General features: G+C 37.5%; 1 protein-coding gene and 1 long non-coding RNA gene across 4 annotated transcripts in view; one reads left to right on the top strand and one right to left on the bottom strand.

Moving 5' to 3' along the window:
* LOC117203105 (uncharacterized) overlaps positions 1 to 16,212 on the top strand; it is an 81,992-nt gene that overhangs the window by 32,647 nt on the left and 33,133 nt on the right. Inside the window, exon 2 of the long non-coding RNA XR_007473049.1 lies at positions 8,456 to 8,716. This is a non-coding gene — a long non-coding RNA (uncharacterized LOC117203105). The remainder of the gene's footprint in view (positions 1 to 8,455; positions 8,717 to 16,212) is intronic.
* The window catches only part of CDADC1 (cytidine and dCMP deaminase domain containing 1), a 40,494-nt gene that overhangs the window by 20,006 nt on the left and 4,276 nt on the right, over positions 1 to 16,212 (bottom strand). The window contains exons 1-4 of one of the 3 annotated variants that reach the window (XM_049701065.1): positions 12,805 to 12,879; positions 11,865 to 11,971; positions 8,998 to 9,175; positions 5,070 to 5,639 (exon numbers count right to left, since the gene is read on the bottom strand). In XM_049701065.1, the coding sequence (XP_049557022.1) occupies positions 5,070 to 5,639; positions 8,998 to 9,142 (715 nt within the window). In that variant the 5' untranslated portion in view covers positions 9,143 to 9,175; positions 11,865 to 11,971; positions 12,805 to 12,879. Of the gene's footprint in view, positions 1 to 5,069; positions 5,640 to 8,997; positions 9,176 to 11,864; positions 11,972 to 12,804; positions 12,880 to 16,212 lie in introns of those variants that run through there. The other 2 variants (XM_004274604.3, XM_033436843.2) reach the window with 2 other exon arrangements.

Genomic DNA, 16,212 nt, shown 5'->3' with positions numbered 1-16,212 from the left:
ATAGAAATTCTAAATATTAAGAACTGACTTTTTCTTTCTACTACTACTAAGGGTGAGTTAAAAATTTCTAGGACAATTGTACACAAATTATAAAAACCATAGTATTTGTCAAAATCTTAATAAGAGACCAATATAGTTAATTAGGTACATTTACACAGAGAAAGTGAAAATTATCTGTGAACTTGCCCTGAGGCATTTTCATATTGCTGAGGATTAAACGAAACTGTGGCTTCACCCCACAATTTCCTAAAAGATAATCCTTCCAATAATAACATATTTAAATACTTTTCTAGTAAAAGTACAAAGAAACATTATTCTACCTATGCATGAAAAACTAGGATGCCTGATAAAGTTAATTTTTAAAGAAAGTTATGATACTATAATGAAATTCCCCATCTTCAGGTCAAGCAAGCTTGGGTTTTCAAAATTATACCACAAAGCATTTTTATAATTTATTTTAAGCACTTGTTATCCATTATCTCATTTTTATCCTAAAGGTAAAGCAGACAAAATTTCCTTTTCTAGATGAGAAAACAGGCAAAGAAATTGACTAAAATTTAGCCCTCCACACCCAACCGGCTTGCCTCCCTCCGATGTGAAGAATTTTGTAACAAAGGTTCCCCTTTACTGAATACCTGAGTGCCTATACTCATGAAGCTTATGGTCCAATGGAGAAAGAAGATGGTAACAAGGAAACATCTAAGAACCTAGGTGCTGTGCTGGGCTATGAAGGAAAGGAGCAGGATACTGAGGAACAGTGTATGGGAGAAACATACTTTACAGAGTGGAGACTGTCAGGAAAGGAATTTGGGGGTAAAAGTTTTGTTCCTTCCAAGATTGTCAGAATACAACATGAAGGGAAAAGAATATAATTATGGCTTTATGCTCCTTTCTAAGGTAAGCAGTATAGAAGTTAAAAACCTAAGATTATATTTCATTTATATTATAAATGAAAACCTTTAAGTAAAATTGTACTTAATACATGTATAAATCTGAAACAGAATATGAAAAACTCAAATAGAAACTCTTCATATCAAAAGTCTACTTTTCCTACCATTGATACTAAGTATTTTTCATATTATTATTTTTTAGTCCAGGAGCCACTTTTTCTGTTTCAGTCTAGGGACAGCCTAAATCTTGTCAGGAGGAAAAAAAATGTGATTTTTTAAACTAAGCTCAGGGACTTCCTTGGTGGCACAGTGGTTAAGAATCTACCTACCAATGCAGGGGATAGGGGTTCGAGCCCTGGTCTGGGAAGATCCCACATGGCGCAGAGCAACTAAACCCGTGCGCCACAACTACTGAGCCCTCATGCCACAACTACTGAAGCCCACGCACCTAGAGCCCATGCTCCGCAACAAGAGAAGCCAGCGCCATGAGAAGCCCGCGCACCGCAACGAAGAGTAACCCCACTCACCTCAACTAGAGAAAGCCTGCGCGCAGCAACAAAGACCCAACGCAGCCAAAAATAAAGCTCTACTGCTTAGCTAAGGCTAGTTTCACCAAGAAAATATTCTTTACTACATGTCTTTTGAAATCAGAATAAAATTTCATCCATATACGATGAGTAGATTTCACCCAGCCCCCAAGGTTGGATGACAGATGAGGTAATTTCTCAAAAATCTTTTCACATCAGTAATTTTTATGTAAAGTTTCTCAAAAAGCTTTCATGTCTGTAAATTGCTCCCCAGGATCTGGTCATTCACAGGATTTTCTCTGTATACCCTTGAAGGAAAGGTCAACTTAAAATCACTGAGCCAAATTCCTGAGACTCTTCGGTCACTGAAAGTCAGAGGACTCTTTATCCTATGGTTCTGGAACACAGGCATGGTTATTTTAGCTCCCAGTACTGTGGTCATGTCAGGGTTTGTCCAAGTGTGGTTCACAAACCAACTGCATCCGAATGACTGGACGCTTGTTACAAAGGCAGACTCCTGGCTCCCATGGAAATTCCATGAATCAACCTCTCCAAGGGAGGCGGCAGACTCAGGAATCTGTACTTCTCATGAGCATCACCTCTGATTCGTAGGCAACTAAAAGTTGAGAACCGCTGAGTTATGATTTGAAACAGTTAACTTTCTTGGCTACTCCAACCTACTTTCATCATTAGCGTTGTGGTTCAGAAGGAAGGCATAATCGTCAGCTTTGGAAAACGCCTAGTCTAATGGGAAACAGGACATAAAAAGAAATCAAAACTCACACTTAAACCAGGTAGGTAAGATGTGATGCCCTCCTATCTCTGTTTTTTTCCCCTAGAGTCTAAACAAATTTTGTCACTTTTTTGCTACCCTCAAAGTAGCTTAGAAACATATTTTTAATGACACCTCTGTGGATCCTATTTACTCATCATTCAAAAATCAATTATTACCTACTTTCAATTAGTTTCAGAACTCTGTTAGAAGTTTTGGCATTCTTTTTAATCATATGTATATTTTTAAATGAAATGGTTTAACGGAATGATTTCTTCACCTATTAGAGTGAAATAAAGTTACGTGAGCTGAACAGCATAAAATTTAGAGTTATTAGAAACACACTAAGTCAAGGGGATATCTACCTTGCTGGATTGTCCTCAATGTTAAGTGAGGTACATATATGTCACCTAGCTCTGTGCCTGACACATAGTAGGTGCTCAATAAATTTATTATTATTATCATCAATGAGGAGTATCAGTCCAGAATTCCTTATCTGCAATCCCTTATATCAAGTTTTTTTAAAACAGCTTGACACACATACATATAGCATGTACATATTATTTTTCTAAAATCTGAAAAATTCTGAATTCCTTTTCATCTGGCTTCAAGAGCTTTGGGTAGGGGACTGTGGACCATTTATCTTTGTATATAAAAATATTTCTTTTGTGCTAAGGAAAAAACAATGATAAGGACATGGTCTCTCCCCTGGAAGAGCTCACAGTGGAAAGGAGCACATGACATAAGAGTCTCATTCTATTCAGGATTTGGGTTCCAGGCAAGAAAGTCATACATAGACAAAAAATTAACCTTGAAAAACCTAAATCACCCATCAAGCGCATAAGTACAAAACTCTGCATAGTAACAGCAGATAAATTTACAATACTATAACTATACTAGTAGAGTATCTAATAAAGAATATATATGCAAATTTATATCTATACATTACTGCATAGTGAAGCCATACACGGTATTGTTAGGTATTAGGAGAGGAGCTCCTGAGATTAAGTAAAAAAACAGACTCACACCTCCCATCTTACGCTCACTCTGGAATCTGCTGAATTCTAATTAGCAAATGAGAATTAGTGAAGTATAGCTGTAACAGCTGTTTCCATTTATGTTTCTGTCCTTCCAGAATGGTTGGGAGAAAAATTCTTTATAAAGCTGGAGTTGGCAGAGACTAACATAGAGCCCACGATACAAGATACTTACATTAAGTCAGACCTTTACAGAATACAGTTGTTTGGCATCATGTAGTTTGTGCCTATAGTAGAATCAAATTCTTTAATAAGAATCAAGTGATTATTAACCCTTCTGAATGTTGGAATCCCTTACAGAAAGTTAAAAATTCACAGACCTAGGACATACCCTTAGGGACCAGGTTTAGTAGGTCTGGGTTAGAATTTGAGCATTCTTACTTTTAATAAAAGTTTCTAGGGTGATTCTAACATGCTGCCATTTGAAAACCTCCATTTTACTGAAATTACTTCAACCTGTGGTCTTTGTTGAGCAATACTGCAGACGAGTGGCATTTGTATGGACTTTTTCTGAAGATTTTCTCTCTTCTCCTTCTTTCTTGGGATAAGTTTAAAAATTCCTACTATAGCCTACTCACCAAATCTTACTCTACTGTTCCTCCTGCCTGCATTTTCTTTTCCTTATTTCAAAGTTGCATTTTAAAAAGTGATCATGTGGGGAGGGGGAAGGGTAAGCTGTGACAAAGCGAGAGAGAGGCATGGACATATATACACTACCAAATGTAAGGTAGATAGCTAGTGGGAAGCAGCCGCATAGCACAGGGAGATCAGCTTGGTGCTTTGTGACCGCCTGGAGGGGTGGGATAGGGAGGGTGGGAGGAGGGAGACACAAGAGGGAAGAGATACGGGAACATATGTATATGTATAACTGATTCACTTTGTTATAAAGCAGAAACACACCATTGTAAAGCAATTATACTCCAATAAAGATGTAAAAAAAAAAGTGATCATGATTCTACTTTGAAAAATGTTATGTCTGCTGAGATGTAAAAACACTGTTCTATAATTGGAAATACAGATACCGCCTTTTATCATGATAGAGAAAATTCCCAAGTAATATTTTCCTTTTTCACATACTTACTCAGGTACAACTTAATATAATAAAGTAAAAATGTTTGATTTCTCCACTTGCTGATTGAAGACATACCAGAAATTGGAAGAATATGAAAAAATTCTCCTTTACTTTGATTCTATTTGTTATTTTGAATTCATATTTTTAGTTTAAAGATTTTTTTTTTTTTTTTTTTTTTTTTTTTGCGGTACGCAGGCCTCTCACTGTTGTGGCCTCTCCCGTTGCTGAGCACAGGCTTCGGACACGCAGGCTCAGCGGCCATGGCTCACAGGCCCTGCTGCTCCGAGGCATGTGGGATCCTCCCAGACGGAGGCACGAACCCGTGTCCCCCGCATCGGCGGGCTAACTCTCAACCACTGCGCCACCAGGGAAGCCCTAAAGATTTTTTAAGTTTTTACTAAATACTGAATACCTACAGAATATTGAAGAGTTAAAAAAAAAAAGAGTAATTCTGGTTCTCTCTCCCCTCTCTTTTTGTCCTATCTAGCGGAGGGCTCATTCAACTGTGAAATGATAAAAGCAAGAAGCAGAAAGGGCCTAATCAGATCCTGATTTATAAATGTAGCACCCGATATAGGCCACAAGAAATCCTAAAACTACTCTAAGAGTTGTCTACTCAAGGGTCTCACTAACTTCTCTTTATTTGTATGACCAACAAAACCTTAGTATCTAAGAGTCAATAAACGCTACCATAGATGAAATGAATACTTTACTTCTGAGACAAATACGACCCAAGCAGCCCCGATTTATGAACTAAGTGTATAAACTCACCAGTTCGATATGCCAATAACCTTGCCTGAACCATGCAGTGCCTTGCAATTTCTTGCGGCAAACTCTGATTGTGAATTTCATTAATCTGTTCGGTATTGCTACAATAAAATCCGTAGTGTTTAAAGTTGGGCACACTGGAAGCTACTGTGGCCAAAAGTAGGATAAGGTCTTTCATGTTCTGTCTTAGATTGCTAAAGTACGGATTTTCACACAGGTTCTCCAAACCTATAGTCATCAGTATTTGCTTATGCATTTCTTCTCCGGAAACCAAAAATATCATTTCATATTCTTTTATTCTTTCTTGTTTACATTCAGAATAAAAGTCAATGGTAGTGTCCGGCAATGTTTTTGAAATTTTTTGAATAAAGTCACATTTGTAAGAGGTCTCCTCTACAAACTGCACCATGTAACACACCAAAGGCTGAAGTAAGACACACACATGGGCCCGACTGTTTGACTTCAATCTTTCCACTGCTTTGGCATCTAACTTTGCATCTTCAGAACTAGAAGCCTCAGTAAGCAAGCTTATTTCTGGATCAGCAGGCCAATATGAAATTCGGTTAACTCCAGCTGAAACACAAAATATGAACGGTAGTTATCAGATGCATGCTGAAATTAAGGCTTTTCTTGATAAATCCACCATATCACTGCAGTAGGTCCAAAGGTCCCAATATAATAAAAGTCTATTACCAAGTCACCAATAATAGAGCCCAAGTGCTGGCAAACTACGGCCACAGGCCAAATCTGTCCTGTTGCCTATTTTTATACAGCTTGCAGGTCAACAATGGATTTCGCAGTTTTAAATAGTTGGAAAATCAAAAGAAAACTATTTTGTGACATGAAAATCATATAAAACCCAAATTTCAGTGCCTATAAAGATTTGTGGAAACACAGACAAACCTAATCTTTGACATTGTCTCTGGCTGTTTCTGTACTACAATGGAGTAGCTGAGTTGAGAGCTGAATGGCTGTATGGATACCCTACGGCTTGCGAAGCCTAAAATACTTACTATCTGGCTCTTTATAGGAAAAGTTTGCCGACAACAAAACCCATGGAAGGTATCTGTGGAATCACTACCTCTGCTAAGTGTGGTCCCAAAGCCCAGAGATAGGACTATATACCAGAGTCCTCCAAGTAATCAAATGGCAGCTTTTAGAAATACCATAACATAACTGATACTGGCTAGAGTTTTGTACCTGAAACAAACAATTCATCCACACATGAAAAATGTACCTGTACTCTAAACTCTTCCTCTGGGAAGCTCTTCTAAGAAAATATTTGAAATAAAGACAAAAGAAAATTCATGCATGCATATGTTTAGTGCAGCATTGTTTAAAACAGTAAAAACATAGAAAAAATCTAAATGGCCAAAATAGAGGAATGGTTTAACACATTACAGTTTTCCTCATAATAAAATATGCAGTTATCCAAAACGTCCACAAAGAATTTGTAATGTGAGGGCAGCAGGGAAGCGGGGGGAGAGGAAGCAATATTAATTGTTTTTAAGTCCACAAAATTGAAGACAAAACAACAAACTAGAAGGAACATTTTTCAATAAATGTAACAGAGAAAAGGTTAGTAATCTTTGATATACAGAGATTTTAATCCACTAAGAGCACATATGAATTGACAAGAATAAAGCCTCCAAGAGAGGCAAAATATATGAACAATTTACAAAAGAGAAAACAAAACTGGGTAACAAATATGAAAAAAAGTTTTTAATTTGTGTTTGAGAATGAACGATGAGATGCCTTATACAAAACTAATAAGCACATAAATGTTTATCAATTAGTTACTATTTTACTAGTGTCTCATGTAACTTCTGCTAGGAGAGGCATTTATGTTTTTGATAATTGTGCCCAGAAGTGAACAGGCAGATGGCCCACACGTTTTCTTCATTCAAAGATATAGATGAACTAAAAAATTCGAGTTAAACAAACACACATTTCTATCTACTCCCTCCTACTACTGACCCTTAGTGTGCCTTGGGCTGTAAAGTAATCTTGAAGGCCTCAAAGCTATCAGAATGTTTCCTCTGGCTGTTTCTTTCTCCCTCTGTTGGAGTTCTCATAATTCATTTCCTAACCAGCAGTAATGATCAATCTTTCATCTAAGCATTCTGGTTGCTTCTAGTAATCTTGATTCAAGAAGAGGGGATGACCAATGTTTAAACGTATTTTCATGTACTAGTAGCAGAAGCTACAGCAAAGGTTCTCTAATAACTTATCATAGGTACCTACTTACCAGCTTGAAATACTCGATGCAGGCCAGGAGACTCTAGCCACATGACCATTTCTTCTGGAAGTGCTTCCACTTGTAGCTTAAGGGAACTGCCCTGATCACCGATCTGATCATTACTCTTAAGACTTTGATATAAACAAAAACAGCTCTTCCTCAAAGCAAATTTAGCAACTCTGTTCTATAAGATAAAGCCCAAAGGCCAGACAGTTTTTCAAAGTTCTCCATTAAGGCCCCAACCTATCATTATAATCCTTCTGCCACTATTCTCTTCAAGAATAATTTTCCACCCCGAACACTGACCCCCAGAACCCTGCTTCTCACAACTTGATGACCCCGCATGCATTGTCCTCCTGACCAGGAATGTGTTCCTCCTCCTCTACATCTGACCCATGATGGTTCAGCTTAAGCCCCAGCTATTTATAACATGCCAGCCTGCAGGGATCACTTGTCTCTCCTCTGAGCTCATATATCATTTACAGCTGTTATTACTCATTTGGTATTACATGATGTATTACATTAAATTGGTTTTTGCCCCTTTTTGCCCCCAAATAACAGCTTGAGGGAAAGGATTAGGAACTACATTAGCCTTTTTTTCCCCAGAAGCTCTCTGAACCGTGTCCTTTTGGGTTTTAAGGAAGCTTCATTACATAGGCATGATTGTTTAGATCACTGGCCATTGGTGTTTGAACTCAAACTATAGCCCAGCTCTCCTCCCCAGAGGTCTGGTGGGGGTGAGGCTGCAAGTTCCAACCCTCTAGTCACCTGGCTGGTTCCCCTGGCAACCAGGCCCCATCCATAGGGGATTCCCAAAAGTTACTTCATTAACATAAATTCAGTAATGGTGGAAAGGGACTTGTTATGAATAACAAAAGACACCTTTCTCATTCTTAACACTCAGGAAATTCAAAAGATTTTAGTTGCTCTGTGTCCAGAATGGAATGAAGACTAAGTATATAATTCATATTATAAATCACAATCATCACAGTGCCTATGTAAAAGATATACTACTTTTTAAATAGGAAAGTGGTCTGAATACTTACCTGGGTGCAAAATAGAATCATAAGCACAAAGAGGATTAGTGAGTAGCCCAGAGTGGCAGAGATAGATAGCTATATGTTAATACTTTGTTCTCCTCCTTCCAAAGGGTAAAGTAGTCATTGGGAGGCAGCCGCCCAGCCAGAAACTACAGTTCCCACAATGGATGTGAACAGAAATGATGTCTGTGACTTCCAGGCCAGGGTTTTTAAGAAGCAGGTATGCCTTCTCTACTCTCTGTCTCTAGATGCAGGAGGCCAGAAGGATGACAGTAGCAATAAGACAGAAGATGCCTAGGCCCACGGATCAACCACATGGAGAATAGCTGTCTGCTGTTCAGCAACACTTGCACTGGACTATTACATGGGTGGTAAGTATCTAGTGTATTAAGCCACTGAAATGTTGATGTTTATTTGTTATAGCAGCTAGTATTAAATCTACCAATACACTGAGGGTCATCTAACTAGTTAGTGACAGAGCTGAGACCAGAATCCATGTTTTCCGACTCTTCTTCTTACAGTACATCAAACTGTCTTCAGATATATATTTATATTTTTAAATTATCTCTGTGGTATTTAGGCAATTTGTTCCCACTTGATTTATTCTCAGATAAATGCTATTAATCTCCAACAAAGTCTTATCTGCACTTACCATTTACAATCATTTTCAAACAAGCAGAACATGGTTTTCTGGAAAAATAAAGATCACAGTTTTTCAACCTTGACCCATGTTTTATCAGAGCGATTTTCCCAGCATGTAAATCTTCACTTGAACAGTGGAGACCAACAATTTTCATGTTTTTCACCACCACAAGACCAGTTCTCTTCACCTACATTAAGATACAAAATAATAATTTATTTTATAATTTATGTGATTAGTTATAATATCTAATGATCGTATCATGAATTATACTTGATTTATTAATAAAATGAAGGTTTTGTTTAATTCTTCATCTGAACACAGTTTGAACAAAAGCACATTTCTCATTAGGTCCAAAAATTTTTCTGAAAGTTTAATGTTGACTTTCTACCAGAAATTTTCTAAATCTAGGCTTTATTAACCAAACAATTATGCATTTAATTATCATAAATTTACCCTAGTAAAAAATGAATACATTTTAACCTAGTAAAGAGCAATAATGAAGTCGATTTGACTTGTTTCTTAATCTAGTCTAAGACTACTTAGTATTAAGCTTCTAGATAATAAGGAAAAACTTGGAAAACCCTGTGATTTTACACATGAATAAGTGAAGCCCAGAGTTTACATGATTTTCTGAAAGACCCATAGATGGTAAAAGGCAGAACTAAATCAGAGGTCATATTAATTTTTCAAAAAAATTTTTTTTATTGAAGTATAGTTGATTTACAATGTTGTGTTAATTACTGCTGTAAAGCAAAGTGATTCAGCTATACATATATATACATTTTTTTTTAAATATTCTTTTCCATTATGGTTTATGATAGGATATTGAATATAGTTCTCTGTGCTATACAGGGACCTTGTTGTTTATCCATTCTATATACGATAGCTTACATCTACTAAATTTTTAAATATTTTAAATACTAACTAAAATAAAGATAATTCTCAACTTCTTTCTAAAAATTGACTCTAACAATCTTTAGGACTATGGCAGTCTAGCCTAATGTGGTAGGACCCACCTCCTACAAATATATAGATTATTTATAATTTTAAAAATGTTTTAAAATGCATAGTCAAGCTCAAAAGAAAGGAAGACATAACCCTCAGGTGTTAGAAAGGAAGACAGAACTCAAAGCATAAGCAGTAAAGTGCAGCTATCTCAGCAGTTTCCCACCCACAGTAAGGGACTGAGCCGACTTTGCTTTAAGCCCCAGAGGCTGAGCACTGGCTGGAGTTCTGAAGAGTGGTTACTTTAAACCTAAAGTGTCGTAACTTACACAGATACTAATCAAATAAGCTTCTATAACAATATTAATATCAGATAGAATAGACTAAGGTTAAAAATCAGTTCTACAGGGCTTCCCTGGTGTTGCAGTGGTTGAGAGTCCGCCTGCCGATGCAGGGGTCACAGGTTAGTGCCCCGGTCCGGGACGATCCCACATGGCGCGGAGCGGCTGGGCCCGTGAGCCATGGCCGCTGGGCCTGCGCGTCCGGAGCCTGTGCTCCGCAATGGGAGAGGCCGCAGCGGTGAGAGGCCCGCGTACCGCAAAAAAAAAAAACAAACAAAAAAAACAGTTCTACATAAGCCACAAAACAGTCTACACTGTTTCCACAGCAAAAGATCCTGAAGTAAGGAATGTAAACCTAATCCTTGGGTTCATAAGGGATTTTACAATATGAGAGGGACTTGGGCTGAGAACAGTGTCCATTATTCCCTACTCCCTTTCAAAGGGATTTTACTCTACAGTTATTCCCAATAGGACACATTTGAAATCACTTTAAAGATCAGACCAAAGCTGTATTTACTAAAATAGTCAAGTTTCGGTTTCAATTATGAGTATAAATTTTTGAAACTATGGAGAATGATACTTTGTGAAATGTGAAGGAACAGAGAAGATTTCATAGAATTCCCTTTCAGAGGTAATCAACCATCTCCTAAACATTCTGGACATTTAAAAGGAATATAAAAATCCTTCCCTTACAAAATATATGTCCAAAAACATAGATTAAATATGAAAGACCTGCCTATACTGGCTTTTAAAATAAGCCTTAAATTTACCTTGACTCCTTTCCCCTCCCTATCCCAAAATTTCTTAAGAGTTTTATGTTCCTCAAACATAAAGTATATGTTAGTATCTACTTCTAAATACTTCCAGCAAGCTTTTGAAAAAATTGCCACCGATGAGGCCTTATCAAAAGATCTCAGTAGACTAGAGCTCCTTTTATTTAAATGAACCAATTGTGACCAATGGAAATGGCTGCAATTAAATGATTCTAGCTTTAGATTTTCTAAGTAGTTATGCAGACAGAAATAAAGCCAGAAACCCTGACCACAAAAGACTTTAAAAAAAATTATTCCTAAAAAATGGGAAACATACTCAACAATTTATTTTTTTATTGGAACAATCTTTTAGGCCAAGTTTATCACTTTTTTGTCTAGAGTCCTTTTCACTTCAGAAAATATCTTTTTTTTTTCCATTTTGTTTCTAGTTAAGGCCAAAATATCAAGTTTGAGACCAAGATTTTTCCATCCCAAACAAAACAAAACAAAACCAATAAAAGCCTAAGTTGCATTCCATTTCGATACTTCCACTTACTCCAACTCCCAGAAGACTGAATCTTTGCAGTGAATCACTGTTCTGGATGCTGATTTTGCTTCACTTCACTAACATCTTGGCAAGTGTCTATGTAATCCTAGTCACAGAGTTTTACATTAAAACGTAGGCAAAAGAGGACAGTCTGGTTTGTACATGAAGTAGTACATTTACTTAAATGGCAATTCATGACTCTTTTCCCTTTTGCCTTTCTTATAATTAAAAACATCTAACTATTCTAAAATAAATTATTTCTATATTCTTTTGGGCATTTTAGAAACTCACTCTCAAAAATAGTCAGGAAATCTCCAGGAATGTATATCAGAATCATCAAGGTAACTTTTTTCAAAATATACATGTCTCCACTTCACACCCAATGAATCAGAATCTGTCTGGAAAACTCGAAAGATTAAAATAGCAAGGAAATACTATGCAATATTAAAAAGAACAAGGCTCATCTTGCCAGGTTTGGGCTTTGATTTTACTGTACTTACAAGCTAGTAAGTTAGCCTGTTACTGTTTCATGGATGCTAGCAGAAGACATGAAACTCCTGGGTCAGAAACAAAGGACTTTATGGTTCACAGCACAGCAAGCCATGTGACATCATGTTTGTGATGGTTCGCTTGCCCCCAAGGCCCACAAGGGGTCATGCAGATGGGTCCATATGGATTCCTGGACATGAAGCGGGTTGTGTTACAGGAGAAGAACACTGAGCTCGGGAATCTGTTATGTTTTATTGCAAATAGTGAGCAAACCTGCTCTATGTCCCAGAGGGAGACATTATCTCAACCCTCAAGGTTGCTTGCGGCAAACACAACTCTTGAGAAATGGCCTAGGTAAAGAACAGTTAGGGCCTTGCATTCTTGGCAAGACCAGCAGGATGTGTTGGAGTTTGAAAGAACATGAAGAGTGTTTCTCAACACATCTATGTAAACTAATATGGGAAGGTGAGAAGAGTTAAATTTGAAAAATTTTAAGAAAGAGCAAGATGTAGGAACATATTACAGAATACATAATCCCATCTGTTCTCCCTCACCACCCGCAACCTTTGGAGAGACATGTATAGTCTTGTAAATGTATGATTTTTAGAGAGGATACAAAAACTCTCTTGGAAGTGGGAATGGGGAACTTGAGTATAAAAGAGACTTTTATTCTACTTTATACCATTCCTTTTGCTTTGTTATTATGAGCCTATGCTTTTTTTTTTAAATCATAAAAATTCACCTGTTTTTTGTCAGTAGATACTCTGGCCGTCTCTTCATTATCTCCTAAGGGTCCATGCTTTCCTTCCTCCCTTTCCTAATTAAACGCAGATTAAGGGGGGAAAAAAGATTAGTACATAAGATGTGATTAATTCAATATTTCCTATTTAAAGACTGGTTTCTTTGGCTGTGGCCATTTATTTTTTTCCTCGATGAAACTGTGTATCGACTTCCTGCTTTGTTCAGGTTCAAGTTCAGGCTACTCAACCTAGTAAATAAGGCTTTTATAATCTGGCCCCTGAATACTTTTCCAAAATACAGAAGAACTGAAAATAAAATTCTGTAGTTTAAGGTTTCAGAGTTGGGGCAGTTTTGAGCAATGGAAAAGTCCTAATGTGGCCATGGCTAAGAAGGACAAAAGGGGAATAGAGGTAAATTACCTGGCACTGGGAAGGTGAAGAACTATGTAGCAAGGATATGAACTATGGATTGTGGTAGGCAGAATAATGGTCCCCCAAAGACCTCCCAGTCCCAATCCCTGGAGCCTGTGGCTATGTTATATTACATGGCAAGGTTGCATACGGAATTAAAGTTGCGAATCATCTTGAGATGGGGAGGTTGTCCTGGATTATCTGGGCAATGTAATCACATTACCAATGTAATCACAAGGGTCCTAAAAGTAAAAGAGGGAGGCAGGAGAGTCAGTGCTAGAGGGATGCAACATGAAAAAGCCTCATCCCGCCATCGCTGGCATTGAAGGTGGAAGAAGAGGTTCACAAGCTAAGGAATGTGGGCAGCTTCTAGAAGCAGGAAAAGGCAAGGAAACAGATTCTCCCTGAGAGTCTATAGAAGGAATGCAGCCCTGGCAACATTTTGATTTTAGTCTAGTGAGACCCATTTTGGACTTCTGATCTATAGAACTGTAAGAATATACATTTGTGTTGTTTTAAGCCATGAGCTTTGTTGACACTAATATAGGAATGTCCATAAGTCTCCTCTAAAAGTAAAACTTGAAGTAGAAAGTTTTGAACCAGGGGATAATTTCGTTCATCCATCCATCCATCCATGCAACCAGTTTTTGAACACAAATTTTCTTAGCAGATTTATTTTTCATTTATTAATTCAACAAATATTTATTGAACCCTTTCTATGTGCCAGCCATAAACCCAGTTGCTCAGGATGCAGCTCTTACAGAGCTTATGATTTAAGAACACAGGAAAGTGATTATGAGGTAAGTAGACGACAGAATGAAACAGCAGAATCCTGTGAGCCCCAAAGTAGGTGTGATATGCAATAAATTGAAGAAAGTTTGAAAGTGGGAATGACAAACTCGGTGTATGCTGACCTCTTGGTTTTCTGAAACAAGGGCTGGATGCTAGAAAAGGAGTAACGTCTAAGAAATTTACAAGAAAAGCCATGTCCTGGGAATGAGGTTTCTGTTCAAGTAGAACAGGAAGTGGAGGAAGTAATTATGTTGGTAATGTAATTATGGGGGTGTGGATGGTAGTAGTGGTGATGATGATTATATGTATGATCATAATAATAATACCTAACATTTACTGAGTGTTGGCCATGTATCAGGCCCTAAATTACCTCATGTAATCTTTACAAAAGTAGCTATGATTATTCCCATTTTGCAGATGAAGAAACTGTGGATAGAGATTAAATATCTCAAACATGGTTACATAACTAATAAATGGGTAAGCAAGGATCTGAGCCCCAAATCCATTGTCTTCACTGTTATCCTATATTACTTCTGTTCTGGAAAAGTATGTGAGGTCTTTCAGCATAAAGATAAGGTACAACACCAGAGGACACAATGGGAAGAGCTGGGAGAGAAAGACAAATATGTGATGTGCAGAGAAATATGAGGGAACAATGCAGTTATTCTAATTCTTACTAAAGTAACATTCAGGCAATTTAGGTAAGTCTTACTTAACTGAAATTTAAAACTATAAACCAGTAGGAGAGAGAACTATTTTTTTTTTTTTTTTTTGCATTACGCGGGCCTCTCACCGCTGTGGCCTCTCCCGCTGCGAAGCGCAGGCTCCGGACGCGCAGGCTCAGCGGCCATGGCTCACGGGCCCAGCCGCTCCGCGGCATGTGGGATCCTCCCAGACCGGGGCACGAACCCGCGTCCCCTGCACCGGCAGGCGGACTCTCAACCACTGCGCCACCAGGGAAGCCCGAGAGAACTATTTTTAAATGACAGCCATGTTCAACAGTACTCGATTTGTACTTCAAAACTTTTAAGTACTTACTTAAAAGTAAGTACTCAGAAGTCTCATAAATAGTTTCTCTCCTACTCATTTATCTAGTTTTAGACTGGATTATTAAAAATTCTTTTTCTTTATACTCAATATATAACTTGCTGAACAATCCTCAAGGCACACTCATACACTGTAAATATCTGACAACATAGAAAATTCAGATAGTAGTTATATTCTGAAGTGGTTGAAGTTAATAATTCCATAAGACTGGTAAAAATGACAGACAATTTAAATGTTCAGTAATAAGGGAATAAACATGTTACATTGCTACAATGGACTGTTATGCAATCATTAAGAGGACGATAAAATGATAATAAAAACCATACAATTCCTAGAAGAAAACAGGTGGTAAGCTCCTTGACATAGATTTTGGCAATTTTTTGAATCTGACACCAAGAGCAAAAGCAACAAAAGCAAAAATAAACAACTGGGAATACAACAAACTAAAAAGCTTCTGCACAGCAAAAGAAGCCATCAAGAAAACGAAAAGGCAACCTACTGAATGGGAGAAAATATTTGCAAATCACATATCTGACAAAAGGCTAATATCCCAAATATATAAAGAACTCATACAACTCAATAGCAAAAACCCAACAAATCCAATTAAAAAACGGGCAGAAGATCTGAATACACATTTTTCCAAAGAAGATATACAGATGGCCAACAGGTACACAAAAGGACACTCTACATCATTAATCATCAGGGAAATGCAAATCAGAACCACAGTGAGATACCACCTCACACCTGTCAGAATGGCTATTATCAAAAAGACTAGAAAAGTGTTGGGGTTAGGGTGTGCTGAAAAGGGAGCTGTCAGGCACTGTTGGTGAGAGTGTAAGTTGGTGCAGCCACTATGGAGAACAGTATGGAGGGTCCTCTAAAAATTAAAAATAGAACTACAGTATGATCCAGCAATTTCACTTCTGGGTATTTATCCAAAGAAGATGAAAACACTGACTTGAAGAGATATATGCACTCCCAATGTTCACTGAAGCATCATTTACTTACAAAAGCCAAAATATGAAAACAACCTAAGTGTCCATCAACAGATGGATGGATAAAGAAATTGTGGCATATATATACATACACACACAGTGGAATATTATCTAGCCATAAAACAATAAAATCTTGCCATCTGGAACAACACACAGGGATCTCAA

Source organism: Orcinus orca, chromosome 18, assembly GCF_937001465.1.
Source record: "Orcinus orca chromosome 18, mOrcOrc1.1, whole genome shotgun sequence".
In the NCBI taxonomy this organism is placed as follows: domain Eukaryota; kingdom Metazoa; phylum Chordata; class Mammalia; order Artiodactyla; family Delphinidae; genus Orcinus; species Orcinus orca.
This window is presented reverse-complemented; position numbering and strand designations above follow the sequence as displayed.